General features: G+C 44.1%; 1 protein-coding gene across 4 annotated transcripts in view; it reads right to left on the minus strand.

The window, feature by feature from the left end:
• Positions 1-19344, minus strand: part of ttc28 (tetratricopeptide repeat domain 28) — a 530600-nt gene that overhangs the window by 90945 nt on the left and 420311 nt on the right. For all 4 annotated transcript variants that reach the window (XM_033043376.1, XM_033043375.1, XM_033043374.1 and 1 more), the window contains exon 13: positions 3216-3356. In XM_033043376.1, the coding sequence (XP_032899267.1) occupies positions 3216-3356 (141 nt within the window). The remainder of the gene's footprint in view (positions 1-3215; positions 3357-19344) is intronic.

Here is a 19344-nt window from a genome sequence, read left to right on the forward strand (position 1 = left end):
ATCAAGAGTGCCCTGCAACTCTTGGAAGTGTAGTGGAAAACTGGGCCAAAATGATATTCTACCAGCCAAGCCAGTGTACTCTTTCACTGAATCTTCTCTCTTTTGTTCAAATCCACTCATGTTCAGTCAGATAAACTCTACACAACTGCTGTATGGCACACACTATATTTTCACTGGAGGCCTTTCCAAAATACTTCCATGCTTCGGCCATCATTTATTCCTTTTTGGGTGGAGGCTTCCATGATGAAGTGTCTCATTCCAGGGAGAGTCCAAGACTCAAGTGGGAATCAAAGAGTCCAGGGAGAGTAAAAGACTCCCAACTAACGTTGTTATTTTGTGAACAGCAGCATGCAAGGAAGGGTTGAACTACAGTTTGTTACTCCCCCACAATGCTCACTCAACACCATCAGGGCAAATGGGCACGTGACTTCACGAAGCAAATCCAGCTGCAATAGATGGCGCGACCACTTGAATGAGTTTCTTTATCGACATTCTTACAGAGAATTGTGTAGGAAGGAACTGCAGACGCTGGTTTTAAACCGAAGATAGACACTAAAGGCCGGAGTAATTCAGTGGGACCGGCAGCATGTCTGGAGAGGGAATGTGTGATGTTTCGGGTCGAGACACTTCTTCAGACCCAGTCCCAGATCCAGACTGGATCTGAAGAAGAGTCTCGACCCGAAATGTCACCCATTCCTTCTCTCCAGAGATGCTGCCTGTCCCGCAGAGTTACTCTAGCTTTCTGTGTCTATCTTCTTGCAGAGAATTGTTGGGAATGTCACTTTGAAGCAACAACAAAGCAGCCTCTAAAGTGCAGCCTCCAAGTTATTTTAATTTACCTGAAATGATTAGCCATCGTTTAGTTTATTATGAAGGGAGAATACACAGATGATGACAGCAGGGGGGCGTGAGTGGTTAAAGTGCCCAGCTTTGTTTTGGTGGACATACTGGAGCTGGCCATACTGTTCATAAGTCATAGGAGCAGAATTAGAATTAATGCCGTTAGACCGGAAAATATACGCAGAGGAAGAAAGGTATGGGACTGCGGAGAAAGGTCGCTTCAAGTAACCAACCTCACCTCAGAGAGAACAGACAGGATTTGTCATGCGACTGAAAACATGGAATTTTGATTCAAAGCAATTAGCAGTTCACCAGGACAGAGTGTGAGTGTGGTACATGACCCCAGAGGTGAAGAAAGCAACCACCTGCAATGAAACCCCAGGTCATGCAAGCAACAGAACGGTAGGAGGATAAACGAGTTTCACAGAAGACAATGATGTCCCAATTTTGGTTAAAAGTTAAAAAACACAGGAAGATCAATCATTTTGGAAACACCCTGGGGAATAAACATCTGCATGTGAACAGATGGCCTGAGCAACTGATGGTGAACCAGGAATCATAAGCTCACTGGTTATAGGAGCAGAATTAGGTCATTCGGCCCATCGAGTCTACTCTGTCATTAAATTACAGCTGATCGATCTTTCCCTCTCAACCCTTCTCCCCATAATCCCCGACTCCCGTACTAATCAAGAATCTGTCAATCTCTGCCTTAAAACTATCCATTGACTTGGTCTCTGTGGCCGTTGGATTCTGTGGCGAATCCCTTGATAATGAGCTCATGCTTTTGGTTTGGATAATGAGGGCAGAATTAGATATAGATTACAGTTAGACAATTACCTGAGATTTCAAATAATTATGTGAGTCCATGTTTCGCAATTCCATGTTACAAGAGCCACAGAGTCATAGTCATACAGCACAGAAACAGGCCCTTTGGCCTAACTCATCCATGCCGACCCGATGCCCCATCTAAACTAGTCCCATTTGCCTGTGTTTGGCCCATTGCTCTAGACCTGTCCAAATGTGTTTCTTTTAATGTTGTTATAGTACCTGCCTCAATTACTTCTTCTGTCAGCTTGTTCCGTATACCCACCTCTGTGGAAAAAGTTGCCCCTCAGGTTCCTATTAAATCTTTCCTCTTTCAGCTTCAACCTATGTCCTTTGGTTCTTGATTGCTTCACCCTAGGAAAAATACTCTGCGCATTCACCCTACAAATTCTCCTCGTGATGTTCTGAACATCCCTCAGCTTCCTGCGTCCAAGGAATAAAGTCCTAGCCTGTCCAACCTCTCCCAGAAAACAACCATAACATTTACACTCACAAAGGTATAACTGTAAACAGTCAAGGACTACTTCAGGCAGCAATGTCCTCAGGTATGTGAGGTGCATGTGACGAATAAAATTGACTTTGACTATGAGGTATATAATGATATCACAGGGAAATTACAGCACTGAAACGGGTTTGGGCGAATTGAACCGAAGGGCCTGTCTCTGTGCTGTGCGCTTCTGTGGAGGTCCACTCCTGAATCGCCATTCCTGTCAGCACCCTCACCACATTCCCTTACAGGCAACAGCATAATCCAAGATTAGATTAGAAACACATGTGTACTTTGAGGAACTCAATTTTGCAGGTCAGAAAAACAATGTTCAGATGTGCCAATGTGACGCTTTCAAAGGCAGACTGGATGAGGTTTGCTGATGGGATTAATCTATGAGCTGTGAGGAAGGTCACATTGCATGGTGAAGCCTGGCTCGCTAACCATGCTGCTAGATGGTGCAGGCTTGTCCATGCAGTGCTCCGTCCCGCAGAGTCTCCTCTTAGCTTAATAGCTAAACACCGTACCACAAATGGGATGGTAATGATAATGAAACATCCGCAACCCTCATTTCTATGCCAATGTATTTATTATGGTATTCATAATCCATTGTGTTTATTCCTGATACAACATTCAAATTACTTACTTTTATGCAGCAGACACTTTGCAAATACATTGTAATCAGGATACTATAACTGTACAACCAAGCATGTATAGCTACATTGCAGAGACATTGAAGAAGGTTCCTGACCCGAAACATCACCTATTGAGTCTCTGGAAGGTTCCTGACCCAAAACGGTCCTGACCCTGATTTCACCTATCCACGTTCCCCAGAGATGCTGCCTGACCCGTTGAGTTACTCCAGCATTTTGTGTATGTTTTTATTGTCGGAGTCATGCATCAGGGAAACAGGCCCTTCAGTCCAACTGATCCATGCCAACCAAGATGCCTCAACCAACTTATTCCCATGTGCCCTTCTTGACTATATCCCTGTAGCCCTTTCCTGGTCCATGCACCTGTCCCAATTGCATTTTAGGAAAAAGCCTTTGCAAACGGTCCTTACCTATTGAAGAGGTTGTTCCTGTTGACCATTCTGAGGAACCCTGTTGGGTCAGTGACGGAAGTCACTTTGTTGTTCATGTCCTCAAACTGCTGATCGGCGAGGTCCCCAGCCTCGCTCTCTGTTTCACTGTTTGAGCACATCCTATTGAGACAAAAAACAGCCACACCCCATCAGCAGGAAACGACACAAACACATCCGAAATAGTTTTCAAAAGAGAATCACATAAATCCTGCACAAAACAGTGAACCTGTCCGAACAAAAGGATTTATGTGCATAAATAAATCTATTTCTGAGAGCTGCTATGTAGAAGAATTGCTGCCTTCTTGTTGCAAGGTTACAGAGCGCTGATGACCACTGCCTTCACTTCAATGTACACCCCAGTGACTGGCAACATCATTCATCACCTCTTTTGACACCCTTACTATCTCTCAGTTGTCAGACGGGATGAACAGAAAGTTCCTCCAAATAAATAAATAGATTAGAAACACAAATGTACCTTGAGGAACTCAGTTTTGACAGGTCAGAAAAACAACATTCAGTTGTGCCAATGTGATGCTTTCAAAGGCAGATTGTATGAAGTTTGCTGATCGGATGAAACTGTGAGCTGTGAGGAAGGCCACATTGCCTGGTGAAGCCTGGCTCACTGACCATGCTGCTAGATGATACAAGCTTGTCCATGCAGCGCTCCATCCCACAGAGTCTCCTCTTAGCTTAATAGTTAAACACTGTCCCACATATGAGATGGTCATGATAATGAAATATTTGCAACGCTTATTTCTATGCCAATGTATTTATTATGGTATCCACACTCCATTGTATTAATCCCTAAATAAGGGCGGTGCGGTGGCTCAGCGGTAGAGTTGCTGCCTTACAGCGCTTGCAGAGCCAGAGTCCTGGGTTCGATCCCGACTACAGGTGCTGTCTATATACGGAGTTTGTACGTTCTCCCCGTGACCGCGTTCCTCCGAGATCTTCAGTTTCCTCCCACACTCCAAAGACGTACAGGTTTGTAGGTTAATTGGCTTGGTGTATGTTTAAATTATTCCTAGTGTCTAGGATAGTGTTAATGTGCAGGGATCACTGGTCGGCGCGGACGCGGTGGGTCAAAGGGCCTGTTTTTGCGCGCTGTATCTCTAAACTAAACAAACTTAAACTATTGGGAAGAATGTAACAGATCCATGTGACAAACTCAATTCTCTGGCGGAGACCCCATCCATTTCCCGCACAACAATCTAAAACTGAGTCAGACTGCTTACAACTCAATCTTCATTAATCAATTCCAAATCTGACCTAACCCTGCCCTTATTTGGACTAATTATTCCCATTTTGACCAGGCCTCCTAATTGCCTGTACAACACCTCAGCTGCTGAAAGAACCCTTTACATGCCTCACCCTTGACTATTTCATACCATCCACGCTGCTGTACCACAATCCATTCTCCATAAACAAGGGTCGTCCCATGTTCTCCCCACGCTGTCCCCAAATACAACAACACCACCGCCCCATTACCCCTGTGCTCAATAACTCACACCTGCTCTGACAATATCCCTTTAAAAATTTCTTATTACTACTTTCAACCAGTTTAGTTTAGCGATACAGCATGGAAACAGGCCCTTTGGCCAATCGGCCCCATGCCGACCATCGATCACCCGTTCCTACGAGTTCAATGTTATCCCACTTTCTCATCAACTCACTATACACTCAGGCAATTTACAGAGGTCAGTTAGCCTACAAATCCACAAGTCGTTGGGATGTGGGAGGAAACGGGAGCACCCAGTGGAAACCCACGCGGGAGAACGTGCAAACTCCACACGGGCAGACTGCACCCAAGGTCAGGATGGAGCTCGTAGTTCTGGCGACGTGAGGCAGCAGCTCCATGTCACTGCGCTGCCCCAATTGTATAGATAACAGGAATTTTTCTCTCACCAACAACAGTCCAAGTTTCCGTGTTCCTGGCCTCCTGAATTTAACTCCAGCGTCCACACCTTCTGCTGTCAAATCCCCAAATCCCACAATCTCTCCCCTAAACCTCTCCCATATTCTGAAGAAGGATCTCGACCCGAAAAGTGAGTCTGAAGAAGGTCTCAACCCGAAATGTCACCCTTTCCTTCTCTCTGGAGATGCTGCCTGTCCTGCTGAGTTACTCCAGCTTTTTGTGTCTATCTCCAATATTCATTATTCCTTTCAGATCATTCTGAAAATATACCGATTTTTTAAGCGAGGCTTTTGATCAGCCGGCAAAATATTTCCTTATTTGCTGACATCAACATTAAAAATTTGTAACAAAGCCATGATGAATTTTAACTCATCTACCAATTCTGTTTTTGCCTTCGTTTGTTGGGTTTGTTATTAAAGGCCACGAAAGCATGAGATCATCTGCCTGTGTTTATTTATTTATTTGTGTTCCCTGGTGACAGTTCTGCTCTTGTAATGATATGTGTATTATGTATGTGTGTGTGTGCATGCGTGTGTACTTGTGTGTGTATGTTAGCCAATAACTGTCGCAAAGAACAGCTGCAATTTCTCCATTACATGGACAGAATTCAGCAAACTGTTACACAAACATAAATAAAGATCAAATTCACATTTTGAAAGGAGCAGGCACTGGGAAGAGCAACAATAAAAATGTTCAGAGTGGTCGCCATTAGCTGACAGGAGCATTATGGTGTCACAAAGCTCTTCTCAGACGCAACTACAGAAATGCAACAGGTAAAGATGCTCAATATCACTGCTCTACTGATGCACATCTACACTTTGTCCAATCCGTTTACCATCACGCTGAGTGAGATCCGCTCAGAACAGACCTGGCGTCTCAAACGTCAGCATGTCAGACGCTGTGGACCATTATCACTAGTAGAATTGTACTCGTGCATTCTGCAACCTGATATCCTGCTATCCCCATCAATCTACCTTCACAGTAGGACCAGAGGGTTAGTCTCCAGACCCAATACGTCACCTATCCATATTCTCCACAGATGCTGAATTACTCCAGCACTTTGTGTCTTTTTTGTAAACCACTAAACAACTTTTTTGTAAATCACTAAACCAAACTAAACAGCATCTGCAGTTCCTTGTTTCTACCAAATGATTCATGCTGGTTCAATGGGAAATACAGGAGGAACATACTCCCCAAATACCACCAGGTAGACCACTGTAATCTATTGTATATTTATCTGTGTGTTATTGAGGCCTGTTAAGCTGCAGTGTGTTAGAACTTCATTGCTGGTAGATATGACAATTGACTCTTGACTCTCAACTCTTCCTGTTGAAGTCAAGGATTTAAAAAAGTTCCAATATTCTAACTGGCTTTCCTCACTTGACCATCAAAAGAAAATAAACGGCTATGGGTATGCTTCAGTCTACAAATGGTTATTATATAAGGATTCAATTCAATTCAATTCAATTATATATGCCCAGAAAGGAGATGTAACATCCTGTGCAGAATTATTTTAATGTCACACGGGTGGTGTCCTGTTAGGGACGGCCATCTTGCCCATTTGGCTTATCTGCACAGATACATTCACAGTTGCTAACGTCCACTTCGATCATTCCAGTCTTTTGCATTCAGAGTCTTTGCTTTGTAGACAATCCAAGGAGAGATTTGAGGAAGAGGTGAGGTCGGGAATAAGGGAGTCAGGGAAGGTTGTGGGGGAACTGACTGAAGAACCAGGGGGTTGGTGTTTTAGAGGATTTTGGACACACAGTGAAGCTTATAAAGCTGGCACAAGATGAGAGATGTGTAGGTGTGAGCTTTTGATGCAGGTGATGATATTAATTCATCTCTGTGAGAGGAAATACTCTTTGACATTAGCCCTGAATTTACTTCACTGTTTGTACACATCTTCTTGATGTGGAATTATGACTGAACTCAAAATGTTGTTCAGGATTGTAAATTTCTACACCACTAAAAATCTCCTGCACCTCAAAACGTTTGTTCAAGATTATTATTTTTTTATTAAAGAGGATCAAGCCCAGGTTTTTCAATTCTTCCCTCATTATTTTTCCATTAAAAGTGATTAACTTTGTGGATCTTCTCTGGAATGTTTTGAGAGCCCCGAGGGTTTGTGTTATTGAGTACGAATGAGGGCCAGTGGAACATCTCTTTATGAACACATTCGAGTAGAATAATCCCATTCCCTTAAGCTTGCATTTGCGAAAAACAGAGAAAATGAATTTTCCAAGTTATTAACTAATGTGAGAGTATTAGTCACAACCAATTGATCATACTGATTGTGGCCACTGCAGATGTCATGTTAAATCAACCAAATTAGAATAAAGTGACAAAACACAGATAATGAGCTCAGTGCTTTATCAATTTTGGGAAGCAATATTGTAAAATTCAATTTGGAACAATGAAAATTAATGAAACTCAGTGAAAACATTAGAATAAACCCATTAGAACGTGTCTCTTGATGATCATTTTTATCTAACGCCCCAAATCCAAGTGATCAGGAAAGCTTCAACTCACAGCTGACCGTATTGGAAGAATTCAATTAAAATTTCTATAAAATAAAAGATTGAAACTATGCAAACTAAATTATCTCCTCTGCCCCTATGAATAAGAAATAACCAGAATTTGATATATGGTCTTTATTTTATGATATAATCAGATTTAATAACACAGGAAGAATCTCTGTCTTTCAGTAATGGTTGATCTTTGTGGCTTCGGTGTTAGGTGTCAAACAGAGTTAAGATGCACCATTTGTACAATTCCTTAAGGATTGAGATATTAATCTTTGCACTTTTGCAAGCAAATATTATTCTCATCCCATTGTGGAAATTAAATTCAACAGCTGAGATTACATTGAGCTTTTTTTCTTATCATTTTGGTTTAGTTTAGTTTAGTTTAGAGATACAGCGCGGAAACAGGCCATTCGGCCCACAGAGTCCGTTGCGCCCAGTGATCCCCGCATGCTAACATTATCCTACATGCACTTGGGACACTTTTGACATTTACTAAGCCAATTTACCAACATACCTGTACGTCTTTGGAGTGTGGGGGGGGGGGGGGGAAACTGAACATTTCGCAGAAAACCCACGCGGTCACGGGGAGAACGTACAAACTACGTACAGACAGCACCAGTAGACGGGAACGAACCTGGGTCTGCGGTGCTGCAAGCACTGTAAGGCAGCAAGTCTACCGCTGTGCCGCCCATTGTTGCTACAGCAATTGTGAAGCCAGAGGAATGAATGAAGGTGGAAGGGGATGGGGGGGGGGGGGTTGGGGGGGGGAAAGGGGGAAATGGGTGTGAATCCAAGTGCACAGGGAAGAGAGGGTGAAGGTGGGGGGTCAGGAATGGAGGGGCATTTGTAGGTTGGTTACCTAAAATTAGAGAATTCAATTTCTAATATAATTCTGAAGAAGGGCCCCCGACTCAAAATGTCACCTATTGATGTTCCCCAGAGTTGCTGCCTGAGATTCTAAGTTACTCCAGTACTTTTTTTAATGTTCATACCGTTTTTTAATGTTCAAACCATTAGGCTGTAACTCACACATACATATACAAGCCTATGGGTGTAACCCTGTCTGAGGAGAGCATTTGATAGAACATCAATATGCATTCCAATTTTATGTATTGCTTTTATTTCACAGCCTTTGCATAATAAAATGCCTCAAAGCATTTCCCTCGAAAGATTATCAAACATAATTTGACATTGAACCATGTAGGAAGTTATCACAGTAGCAGAAAAATACTGAAAGGGATTGTTTCTACATATTCCAAAGGATGCAAATGAACAAGTGAGGTGTTTATTGGTGTTCATCAGTGACGGGACATCTAGAATACCAGTCCCTGGGGCATTGTTTAGGAAGGAACTGAAGATGTTGGTTTACAATGAAGATAGACACAAAATGCTGGAGCAACTCAGCGGAACTGGCAGCATCTCTGGAGAGAGGAAATGGGTGACATTTTGGGTCGAGACCCTTCTTCAGACTGAGTGAGAGGAGAGGGAAACAAGAGATATGGAAGGCTAAGGTGTGAAAACGAGAGATCAAAGGGCACGTCATGCATTCCTACTCTCCAGAGATGCTGCCTGTCAGGCCGAGTTACTCCAGCATTTTGTGTCTATCCTGGGGCATTGTTATTCATCAGTGATGGGACAACTAGAATTGGTGCTGGGCCACAGATTTGGAGGAGCATGGATATCTCAGAGGATTGCAGGGCAAGAGGAAATTAGAGTTAGGAAGGAGCTAGGTCAGAAAGCGATTTGTAAACATGGAAAAGGCTTTAACTACAAAGGCACTACTAAAACAGGAGTTAACGTGGTGTACCAAAAAAAAGCCCCAAAAAATGCTGGAGTAACTCAGCAGGGCTGGTGGTATCTCTGGAGGACATGTATAGGTGACTTTTCTGGTCAGGACCTTCCTGTGGGTTAGCAGGCACAGACTCAACGGGTGAGCAAATCTTGGTGCAGGTTAGGAAACAGGCAGCAGAATGTTACATGGATTTCCACATTCCATCGGCACTAAGTAGTTCCAGATTTGGTATAACTCACACTTATTACATATAATATGCCTTAAGCCTGTATAACATCTCCTGTACCTGAACCCTGGAGGTTTCTCAATCCTACAACCCACATCTGCCTGGCGAAGATTATATACAGCTGCAAGATTTGGCAATTTGTCAAATGATAGACAGTTATGTTATTGGTCTATCTGCAGCCCATCTTGAGAAACTGCATGCACATTCTGCTTTTAAGTCATTATTTTACAGTAGTTTGAAAGGTTCACTGCATCAGATCAAATAGATAAGATCCTCATCTGGTGGGGAATAAAACTCCAAGTAAGACTGGCACAAATCTACCAGAAAGCATCCAAACTGAAATGTGTTTCAGGCCATCCCAACCTTCATCATGAGCATTAATAGGCATTTGTACAAAACCACCCTTAATTTAGAACTAAATTAGGAACTTTCTTCAGCGAAATTAGAGGCTGCCTTCTGGGAAACTGAACGATGACAGTGTTGGTACAGGACTAAAGCACAAAGCTGGAACAAAATAGAGAGAACACTGTTCTTTATCTGTCTGATGTGGTGCCCTCTGGAAAGCTTGCTGGAGCAGTAGAGCATGCAGCGAGCCTTGCCACAGCTTAGAGGGTTGGTTACCAACTGAGGAAGTAAGTGTAGGAAGGCACTGCAGATGCTGGTTCACAGCGAAGATAGACACAAAATGCTGGAGTTTCCCTCAGCGGGTCAGGCAGTATCTCTGGAGAGAAGAAATGGGTGACGTTTAGGGTCGAGACCCTCCTCCAGACTCGGACAGACTGAAGAAGTAAGGATGTGTTCCGAGAGTGTCCAGAACAAGGGGTCACAGTTCCAGAACAAGGGGTCACAGTTTAAGGATAAGGGGGAAATCTTTTAGGACCGAGATGAGAAAAACATTTTTCACACAGAGAGTGGTGAATTTCTGGAATTCTCTGCAACAGAAGGTAGTTGAGGCCAGTTCATTGGCTATATTTAAGAGGGAGTTAAATGTGGCCCTTGTGGCTAAAGGGATCAGGCGGTATGGAGAGAAGGCAGGTACAGGATACTGAGTTGGATGATCAGCCATGATCATATTGAATGGCGGTGCAGGCTCGAAGGGCCGAATGGCCTACTCCTGCACCTATTTTCTATGTTTCTATGTTTCTAAGAGTGTTTAACTGTTATATGTACCAATAGTGGAGGAATGGAATTACTGCAGATTAACAGGCCCACAAATGCAGTAATACACAGATAAATATAATAATCAAATAAACAATATATTCATAACCATAAAATAACAATAAACTTGCAGAACTTACAACAACTGAACATTGTTAACTACCAGGTTTTGCACTTTTGTAAATCAAATCAGGGTAGAACCTTCACAGTGGGGAATGCTGCAGAGCAGACGGATCTAAAAGTACAGGTGCCCAGTGAGAGTGGCATTGCAGGTAGACAGGTGGTGAAGGAGGCTTTAGGGACACTGGCCTTCATTAGTCAGAAAACTGAGTGTAAAAGTTGGGACGTAATGTTCCAGCTGTAACATTAGAACCGGGTATTGTGTTCAGTTTTGGTCACCCTGCTACAAGAAGGATGTTGTGTTTAAGAAGGAACTGCAGATGCTGGAAAATCGAAGGCAGACAAAAGTGCTGGAGAAACTCAGCGGGTGCGGCAGCATCTATGGAGCGAAGGAAATAGGCAACGTTTCGGGAATTTCCTTCGCTCCATAGATGTTGCCGCACCCACTGAGTTTCCCCAGCACTTTTGCCTACCTGCAAGAAGGACGTTGTTAAGCTGCAAGACTGCAGAGAAGATTTATGAGATGTTGCCAGGATTTGAGGGTCTCAGCCATAGGAGAGATTGGGTAGGCTGGGACTTTATTCCCAGGAATGCAGAGGCCCAACTCATCCATGCCGACCAGGATGCCCCATCTAAACTAATCCCATTTGCCAGTGTCTGAACCATATCACTCCAAACCTCTCCTATGCATGTTCCTGTCCAAATGTTTTTAAAATGTTGTTACTGTACCTGCCTCAACTACTTAATCTGGCAACTCATTCCATACACCTACTACCTTGAAAATGTTGCCCCGCGTGTTCCTATTAAACCTTTCCCCTCTCACCTTAAACCAATGCCCTCAAATTCTTTAGTAGACAAAAAATGCTGGAGAAACTCAGCGGGTGAGGCAGCATCTATGGAGAAAAGGAGTAAGCGACGTTTCGGGTCGAGACCCTTCTTCCTTTGAAGAAGTTCTCCTCCTCTTTCCGAAAACGAAATCCCCTCAAATTCTTTCTTCGCCTACTCTGGGAGAAATAATCTGTGCGTTCACCTTATTTATTGAAAGCTCGCATGATTTTATACAACTCTATAAGATCTGCGAAATAACGTTCATAAGCGATAGGAGCAGAATTAGGCCATTCGGCCCATCAAGTCTCCTCCACCATTCAATCATGGCTGATTTCCCTGTAAATCCCATTCTCCGTTATTCTCCCTATAATCTCTGATACCCGAACTAATCAAGAATCTATCTCTGCCTTAAAAATATCCATTGACTTCTGTAGCAGCCTTCTGTAGGAATTAATTCCACAGATTCAACACCCTCTGACTATAGAAATTCCTCCTCATCTCCTTCCTAAAGAAACATCCTTTAATTCTGAGCCTATGAACTCTGGTCCTGGGCTCTCCCACTAGTGGATACATCCTCTCCACATCCACTCTATCCAGGCCTGTCACTATTCGGTAAAGTCGTAGCCTGCCAACCTCTCTCTATAGCTTCGTCCCTCGAGTCCAGGCAACGTTATCGTAAATTTTCTCTGCACTCATTCCAGCTTACTGACATCCCTCCGGCCGCAAGGTGGCCAAAACCCAACACGTACCCCAAGTCTGGCCTCATCTGCTGTCCTGGATGGATGCTAGCTATTCAGGTCTCAACATTAAACGTTTCAGAGGAGGGGTATTGTTCCCATCTCCAGAGCGTGCTGGGGAACCGCTGCTGGCTGCAATCACACTGCATCGGGCAAGTGGCCTAACATTGATCTCATGAGCAGCTGCCTGTGAAGGCGAGATGTGCATTGCTAACTTGCTCAATAACCGTGACAGTCCAACTCTGCGCCAACCTCCAGCCTCTTGGTTGGAGCTACACTCCATCTGTCAGGTCACTTCAAGCCCAAAAAACAGCAAGAGGGGATTTCTGAGGTGAAGATGTTTTAGAGGTTGTATCAAAAGCTCTCTAGATACATTGTTAAATCAAGACTGAAGAACTATTTAATTTTTATTCATCAAACAAAGAATGTAGAACAGTACAGCACAAGAACAGGCTCTTCAGCCCACAATGTCTGTGCTGATCCACATAGCCCATAAATAACGACACAGCTTGCAGGGAAAGTGCACCTTTATTTCCATGTTGAATGGAGAGATAAGATGAATATTACTATTGTTAATACAGTGATACTTCATAGAAAATAGCACTGGAACAAGCCTTTCGGCGCACAATATCTGTGTCCAACATGATGCCAAGACCAACTCTTACCTGCCTGCACACAATCTATATTCCTCCATTCCCTGCGTATTGATATACCTATCCAAAAGTCTCTTAAATGCCTCTATCATAACTGCCTCCCACACCAACTCTGACAGCAAGTTCCAGGTGTTCACCACCCTCTGTGTAAAGAATTGCCCTGTACACCTTTACTTTCATCCTGGGAAAAAGGTTTTGACTGCTGACCCTATTCATTTCCCTCATGATTTAAATACCTCTATCAGGTCTTTCTGCACCTTCTGGTGTTCTATAGAAAACAATCCGAGTCTATCCAACTGGTCCCTACAGCTAATTCCGGGAAACCTCCTCTGCACCCTTTCTCCACATACATTCCTGAAATAGGGTGACCAGAACTGCACACAATACTCCAAATGCAGCTTAACCAAGGTTCTAGAATGCTGCATCATGACTTCCTGACTCTTATACTCAAAGTCCTGACTGATGAAGCAAGCAATCCATGAGTTCTCATGTACAGCACTTTGTGGCAACTGCAGTTGTTTAAAGTGCTTTATAAATAAAGTTATTATTATTATTATTATTATATGCCTTCGTTATCTCTTTAGTTACCTGTGTTGCCACTTTATCGACTTAAACCCAGAGATCCCTCTGTACATCAATGATGTTAAGAGTCTTGCAATTAATTGCACATTTTCCCCTTATGTTCGACCTCCCAAAGTGCAACACCACACATTTGCTCGGATTAAACTCTATCTCCTCATTGACTTGCACTTCACACAACATACTGCTAAATCGGAGAAACCTTAAATAGATGTAGGAACTGCAGATGCTGGTTTACACCAGAGATAGACACAAAATGCTGGAGTAACTTAGCAGGAAAGGCAGCATCTCTGGAGAGAATGTATGGGTGATGTTTCGGGCTGAGACCCTTCTTCAGACCTGATAAAGGTGCAGGACTTCAATGGGTTAAATGATTTCAGCAGCATTCAGACTCACTGTCCATAAACTAGAGGGGACAGTGGGAATTAGACCTAATTTTGAATCCTAATCACTGTGCAATGTTCCAACTGGTAAGTGTGCATGTATAAATATCAAATGAGAATACAACTAGATCCTGCTATGATGGCCTCTAGCCCAAACAGCTGAGCTCACCAACAATTTGGACGAGGCACTATGGAGATTATGTTTCACCGCGCAGTCATTCTGCATATGTCAATACACACAAGACAATTGCATCTTTGCAAGATGCCTGCCCCTTTTCCAAGGCTGGATCAGAAGGGAAAAGCCGCACCAGCCTGAACTTTAAATCTTTTACTGAGAGTAAGGAGATGGAGATGAATCAACAAAGGTTCACTAAAGACACATTTTAATGGTGAAACTTCAGCTGTAGTTGCATAAAGATTATAAATGCTCTCACATCTTTGAACAGACAAAAGAATTATCCTTTAATACCAGAGGATTAGAGTGATCGTTATTTTGAAATTCAACCACTTTGATTAATGTGCGTGGAAGTGCCCTTTGAAGAATTCTCATGCATGGCAGACTATAACTTCTTGGATACCACATGTGTGCATAAGACAGGAGAGACCATTAAATCAAAGGAATCTTCAGAGCCAATAAAAGTAATCTGCTTTCAAGTGAGGTTCTGTGAAGTGCAGACACAAGGTCCAGTGAACTTCTATTTCCACTATTTTTAAATCAATTACTCCTTCCTCCCCTCTGACTGTAAGTTTAGTTCAGAGATACAGCATGGAAACAAGCCCTTCGGCCCACCGAGTCCGCGCCGACTATCGATCAACCGTTCACGCTAGTTCTACGCTATCCCATTTTGTCACCCACTAGGGGCAATTTAACCTACAAACCCAGGGGCGGAAAACCCGGGGGGCCAGAGGGGACACGTCCCCCCCATGTTTTGAGAGGTGGGCGACATCCCCGCCAGGTTAACCTGCCTGGGCTAGCGGGAAATATGGCCAGCGCGGAGAAGCAGCGCTGGTATCCCGTCAGTCCAGGCAGGGCTGTTAGTTAACCCGGTGAAACAGGCAGTTGAGCTGCATTTAGCGCTGGATTGAGCCTCCGAAGCCTCGCGCGCGTGTTTGAGTGTGCGCATGCACGCGTGGCCGCCAAAAAATTGTGGCCCTGTCCCCTCCATGTTTTGATAGCGAGTTCCGTTCTTGTACAAACCCACGCAGTTTTGGGATGTGAGAGGAAACCGGAGCACACAGACGTAACCACACAGTCACAGGGAGAACATGCAAACTCCACACAGACAGCAGCCGAGGTCAGGATCGAACCCGGGTCTCTGGCGCTGTGAGGCAGCGGCTCTACCAGCTGTGCCACTGTGCGGCTCTAACGCTAAGTGTAGATCATGGGTTCAGTAGTATTAGACCAGTGGTGCGGCACGCAATCTGTGGATAGTGAATGCTGTCAGACCTTTCCCACTGTGTTAAATAATACAGCAAAACGTGATTACAGCGCCATTCATGAATCGGCGTCTTTTGTTGACCAAACCAAGATTTGTTTCCCCAATCACAAACCCTTACCTTACTCTCACCTGCCAAAGGTTCGATTCTTGTCGCTGTCTTTTACCCTCCAGTGTAAGAATTACCAATGGTCAGTGCTTATGTTGTGGATGTAAAGGTGCCAGTACATATATCAATTACAAATAAGCTACATTTATCAACAACTTTTTCCTATCAATATACTTCCCCTCATCTGTTTTGATTTTGTGACCATTCTATTTCTAAAACAATAACTAAAAAGTACAGAAGTCCCAGCCTATCCAAGCTCTCCGTACCTCAAGCCCGCAAGCCCAGGTAACATCCTGGTAGACACAGAACACGGAAGGGACTCGACCCGAAATGTTGCCCATTCCTTCTCTCCAGAGATGCTGCCTGGCCCGCTGAGTTACTCCGGCATTTTGTGCCTACCTTCGATTTAAACCAGCATCTGCAGTTCCTTCCTGCACCTTACATCCTGGTGAATCTGCTCTACGCGCTTTCGGATAGAATGACATCCTTCCTGTAGCGGGCCAATCTACGAGAGGAAGGATCCCGACACAAAACATCGTCTGTCTATTCCCTCCACAGATGCCGCCTGATCCACTGGGTTACGCCAGCACTTTGTGCTGTGCGCAAGATTCCAGCATCTCCAGTCTCTTGTGTCTCCAGTGGATTTTTACAAAGACAAGTACTTCATGCAACACAAATACAGCTGCTCAATTGACGCATTTTGGGGATTGGGATTGGGATGAGGTGGCGGTGTAGAAGAGGAGGAGTGGCGCTTGGGGCACCGTAAGTGAGACGGGCAGTACAGGAAAGCGATTCTACAGCTAAAGCGAGAAGAAATCTGTTGTCCCGGCACACTGCACAGCGGTATTTTCCAGCCTAGGATTCATGTATATTTATTAAGCATCAGTAATGTACAACACAAAGAGCCTTCATTTGAGTGATATCTATAAACATGACAGAGCTGCCAGTTATCACAAAGCTCTTGGCATTCTGTACTTTGTATGCAGTTTGGACCTTCACCCCGTGACATGCATGGCTTTTCTCCGGGAGCTCCGGTTTCCTCCCACACTCTAAAGATGTACAGGTTTGTATGTTAATTGACGTGGCAAAATTGTAAAGTGTGTGTGTGGGATAGTGTTAGCGTGCGGGGATCAATGGTCGGCGCGGGCTCAGTGGACCGAGGGGCCTGTTTCCGTGCTGTATCTCCAAACTAAACTAAATTTATGTAATTAAAATAATATTTTTAAAATGAGAAAGAATTAATAAGATCATTAAAACACATGGAGATACTAACAAAAATTAACAACAGAAAAGTAAGTCAAACACTTAGTTGCATTTGCTCCACCCGATTTTAAAATTTTGAGTTAGAGCGCAGTAACAGGCCCTTTGGCCCAATGATTCCACACCACCAGTGATCACCCTGTGCCCTAGCACTATCCTACACACGAGGGATCATTTACAATTTTACCGGAGCCAATTAACCGACAAACCTTTACGTCTTTGGAGTGCGGGAAGAAACTGGAGAACCCGGAGAAAACCCACGCGGTCACAGGGAGAATGTACACACTCTGTACTGGCAGCACCCGTAGTCAGAATAAAACCTGGGTCTCTGGCGATATAAGGCAGCAACCCTACCACTGTGCCACCGTGACAGGGAGGACAATCTAGCATCACTGTTCAGCCGGCAGTTGTCAAGGAGACAAAGCTGAGAACCAGATGCAAACGTTCACATCCTCCCTGGAGAACATTAGTTCTCCGCTACTGGGTGCAATGGGAAATTGTAGGAGGGGGGCATATGGTCCAATACACTGGAATCTGTATACAGTCCAATACACTGGCAACTCCAGCACCTCAGTATTCTGTCATTTAACACACGCAAGGGAATTAGACAGAGCCACAAACTGCTCACAGCCAGTCAGCACAATAGATGATAGAACATAGAACCGTACAGCACCAGAACAGGCCCTTTGGCCAACAATGTCTGTGCCGAACATAATGCCAAGACCAACTCGTATCTGCCTGCACATAATCCACATCCCTCCATATCCCTATGCCTGTCCAAAGTCATTTAAACGTCGCTAGCATATCTGCCTCAACCAACACCACTGCCAGCAGCATGTTCCAAGCACTCACCCCCCACTGCGAAAAAAATCTTGCCCAGCACAACTCCTTTAAACGTTGCCCCTCTCACCTTAAAGCTGTGCCTTCCAGTATTCAATATTTCCATTCGAGGAAAAAGGTATCCTATCAACTCTCCTCGTTTTTTTAAATCTGCTTCTATCAGGTCTCCCCTCAACCTACGGCATTCCAGAGAAAACAATCCAAGTCTGTCCATCCTCTGCTTGTAGCAAATATCCTGTAATCCCGGCATCACTCTGCGCCATTCCCAAAGCCTCCACATTCTTCCTGTATTGGGGCGACCAGAACTGTACGCAATACTCCAAGTCCCATAAATCTGCAACCATGATTTCCTGACTCTTGTACTCAATGCCCCGGTCAATGAAGGCAAGCATGCTTTCTCTACCGCTCTATCCACTTGTGCTGCCACATTTAGGGAGTTACAGTCTTGGACCCCAAAACCGCTCTGTACAATGTGGGGCATTTTCTCACTGACTCCGCACAAAGTCGATTATGTGAAATCACTTGCTAATCTGTAGCCCTCTCCGAACAATAGCAATTCATGTCTAATTGACTTGAGGATATAAAGCAATAAACGTTGATAGTTTCAACGGGATGAGCCATCTAAATCTCCACCTCAGCTGTCAGATAGATGCGCTGTGCATTATGTGGTTTATGGTTCCTGCAGTGGTGAGCAGTCCATCATCTGACACCTGTGCAACAATATCATCAGAGATGCCATTGCCTTCCTAATAGAAAAAGGAAAGTGGGAACAAGAAACGGCAATTTAACCCACGCACAGCTCTCCTCGTAATTCAGGTCAGTATCCAGGATCCATTCGAGACTCTCCGATTTCCCCTCCTGCCTTAGGATCATGAGTTATGAACCTATCTGCTCCTATCATTTAAGTAATGGAAGTTTGACACGCGCTGACTATTTTGCACATATGTCAAGTATGGAAGCTTTCTACACCAATGAACGCTCTCATTTATTCCTGAACATGTCAGATCTCAAGCTATTGAGAAAGCGACATGGTTTGTCACTCTCTGGTTGTAGGATTGTGAGTCGCAAAAGCCTGCTCCAAATATCCAAGGAGCGTGCATTCTCCGGCAGCCTCTCACCCAGAGAATACCCTGCTTCCACAACGCCGTTCATTTGGGGAGTACTTAGCATTAATTAACCCGCGCTCAGCTTCCATCAGAGCTGGACAATCTCGAGCGCCGAGCATTCACCAGAACCCTTAATGGCCAGGGAGCAAGACTACAGAGCAGCTAATAGATTTGTGTGTCCAGGTACACACATCATTAAAGGCTGATGCACAGGCTTAAAAAGCCATCAAAAAGGTTAATGGAATATTGGCCGACACCTCGCGGGGGTTGGAATATGAAGGGTAGGAAATTATTGTTCAGTTGTACAGAGCATGGCTGAGACACTTCAGCTGCATTCAGTTGAAAGCACGACCTCAGTGAGGATCCACTGGACTGAAGAACGGTACAGCACGGATTCACCAGAATTATAACAGGGCTTAAAAGATTAAATCATGAAGA

Source organism: Amblyraja radiata, chromosome 25, assembly GCF_010909765.2.
Source record: "Amblyraja radiata isolate CabotCenter1 chromosome 25, sAmbRad1.1.pri, whole genome shotgun sequence".
In the NCBI taxonomy this organism is placed as follows: domain Eukaryota; kingdom Metazoa; phylum Chordata; class Chondrichthyes; order Rajiformes; family Rajidae; genus Amblyraja; species Amblyraja radiata.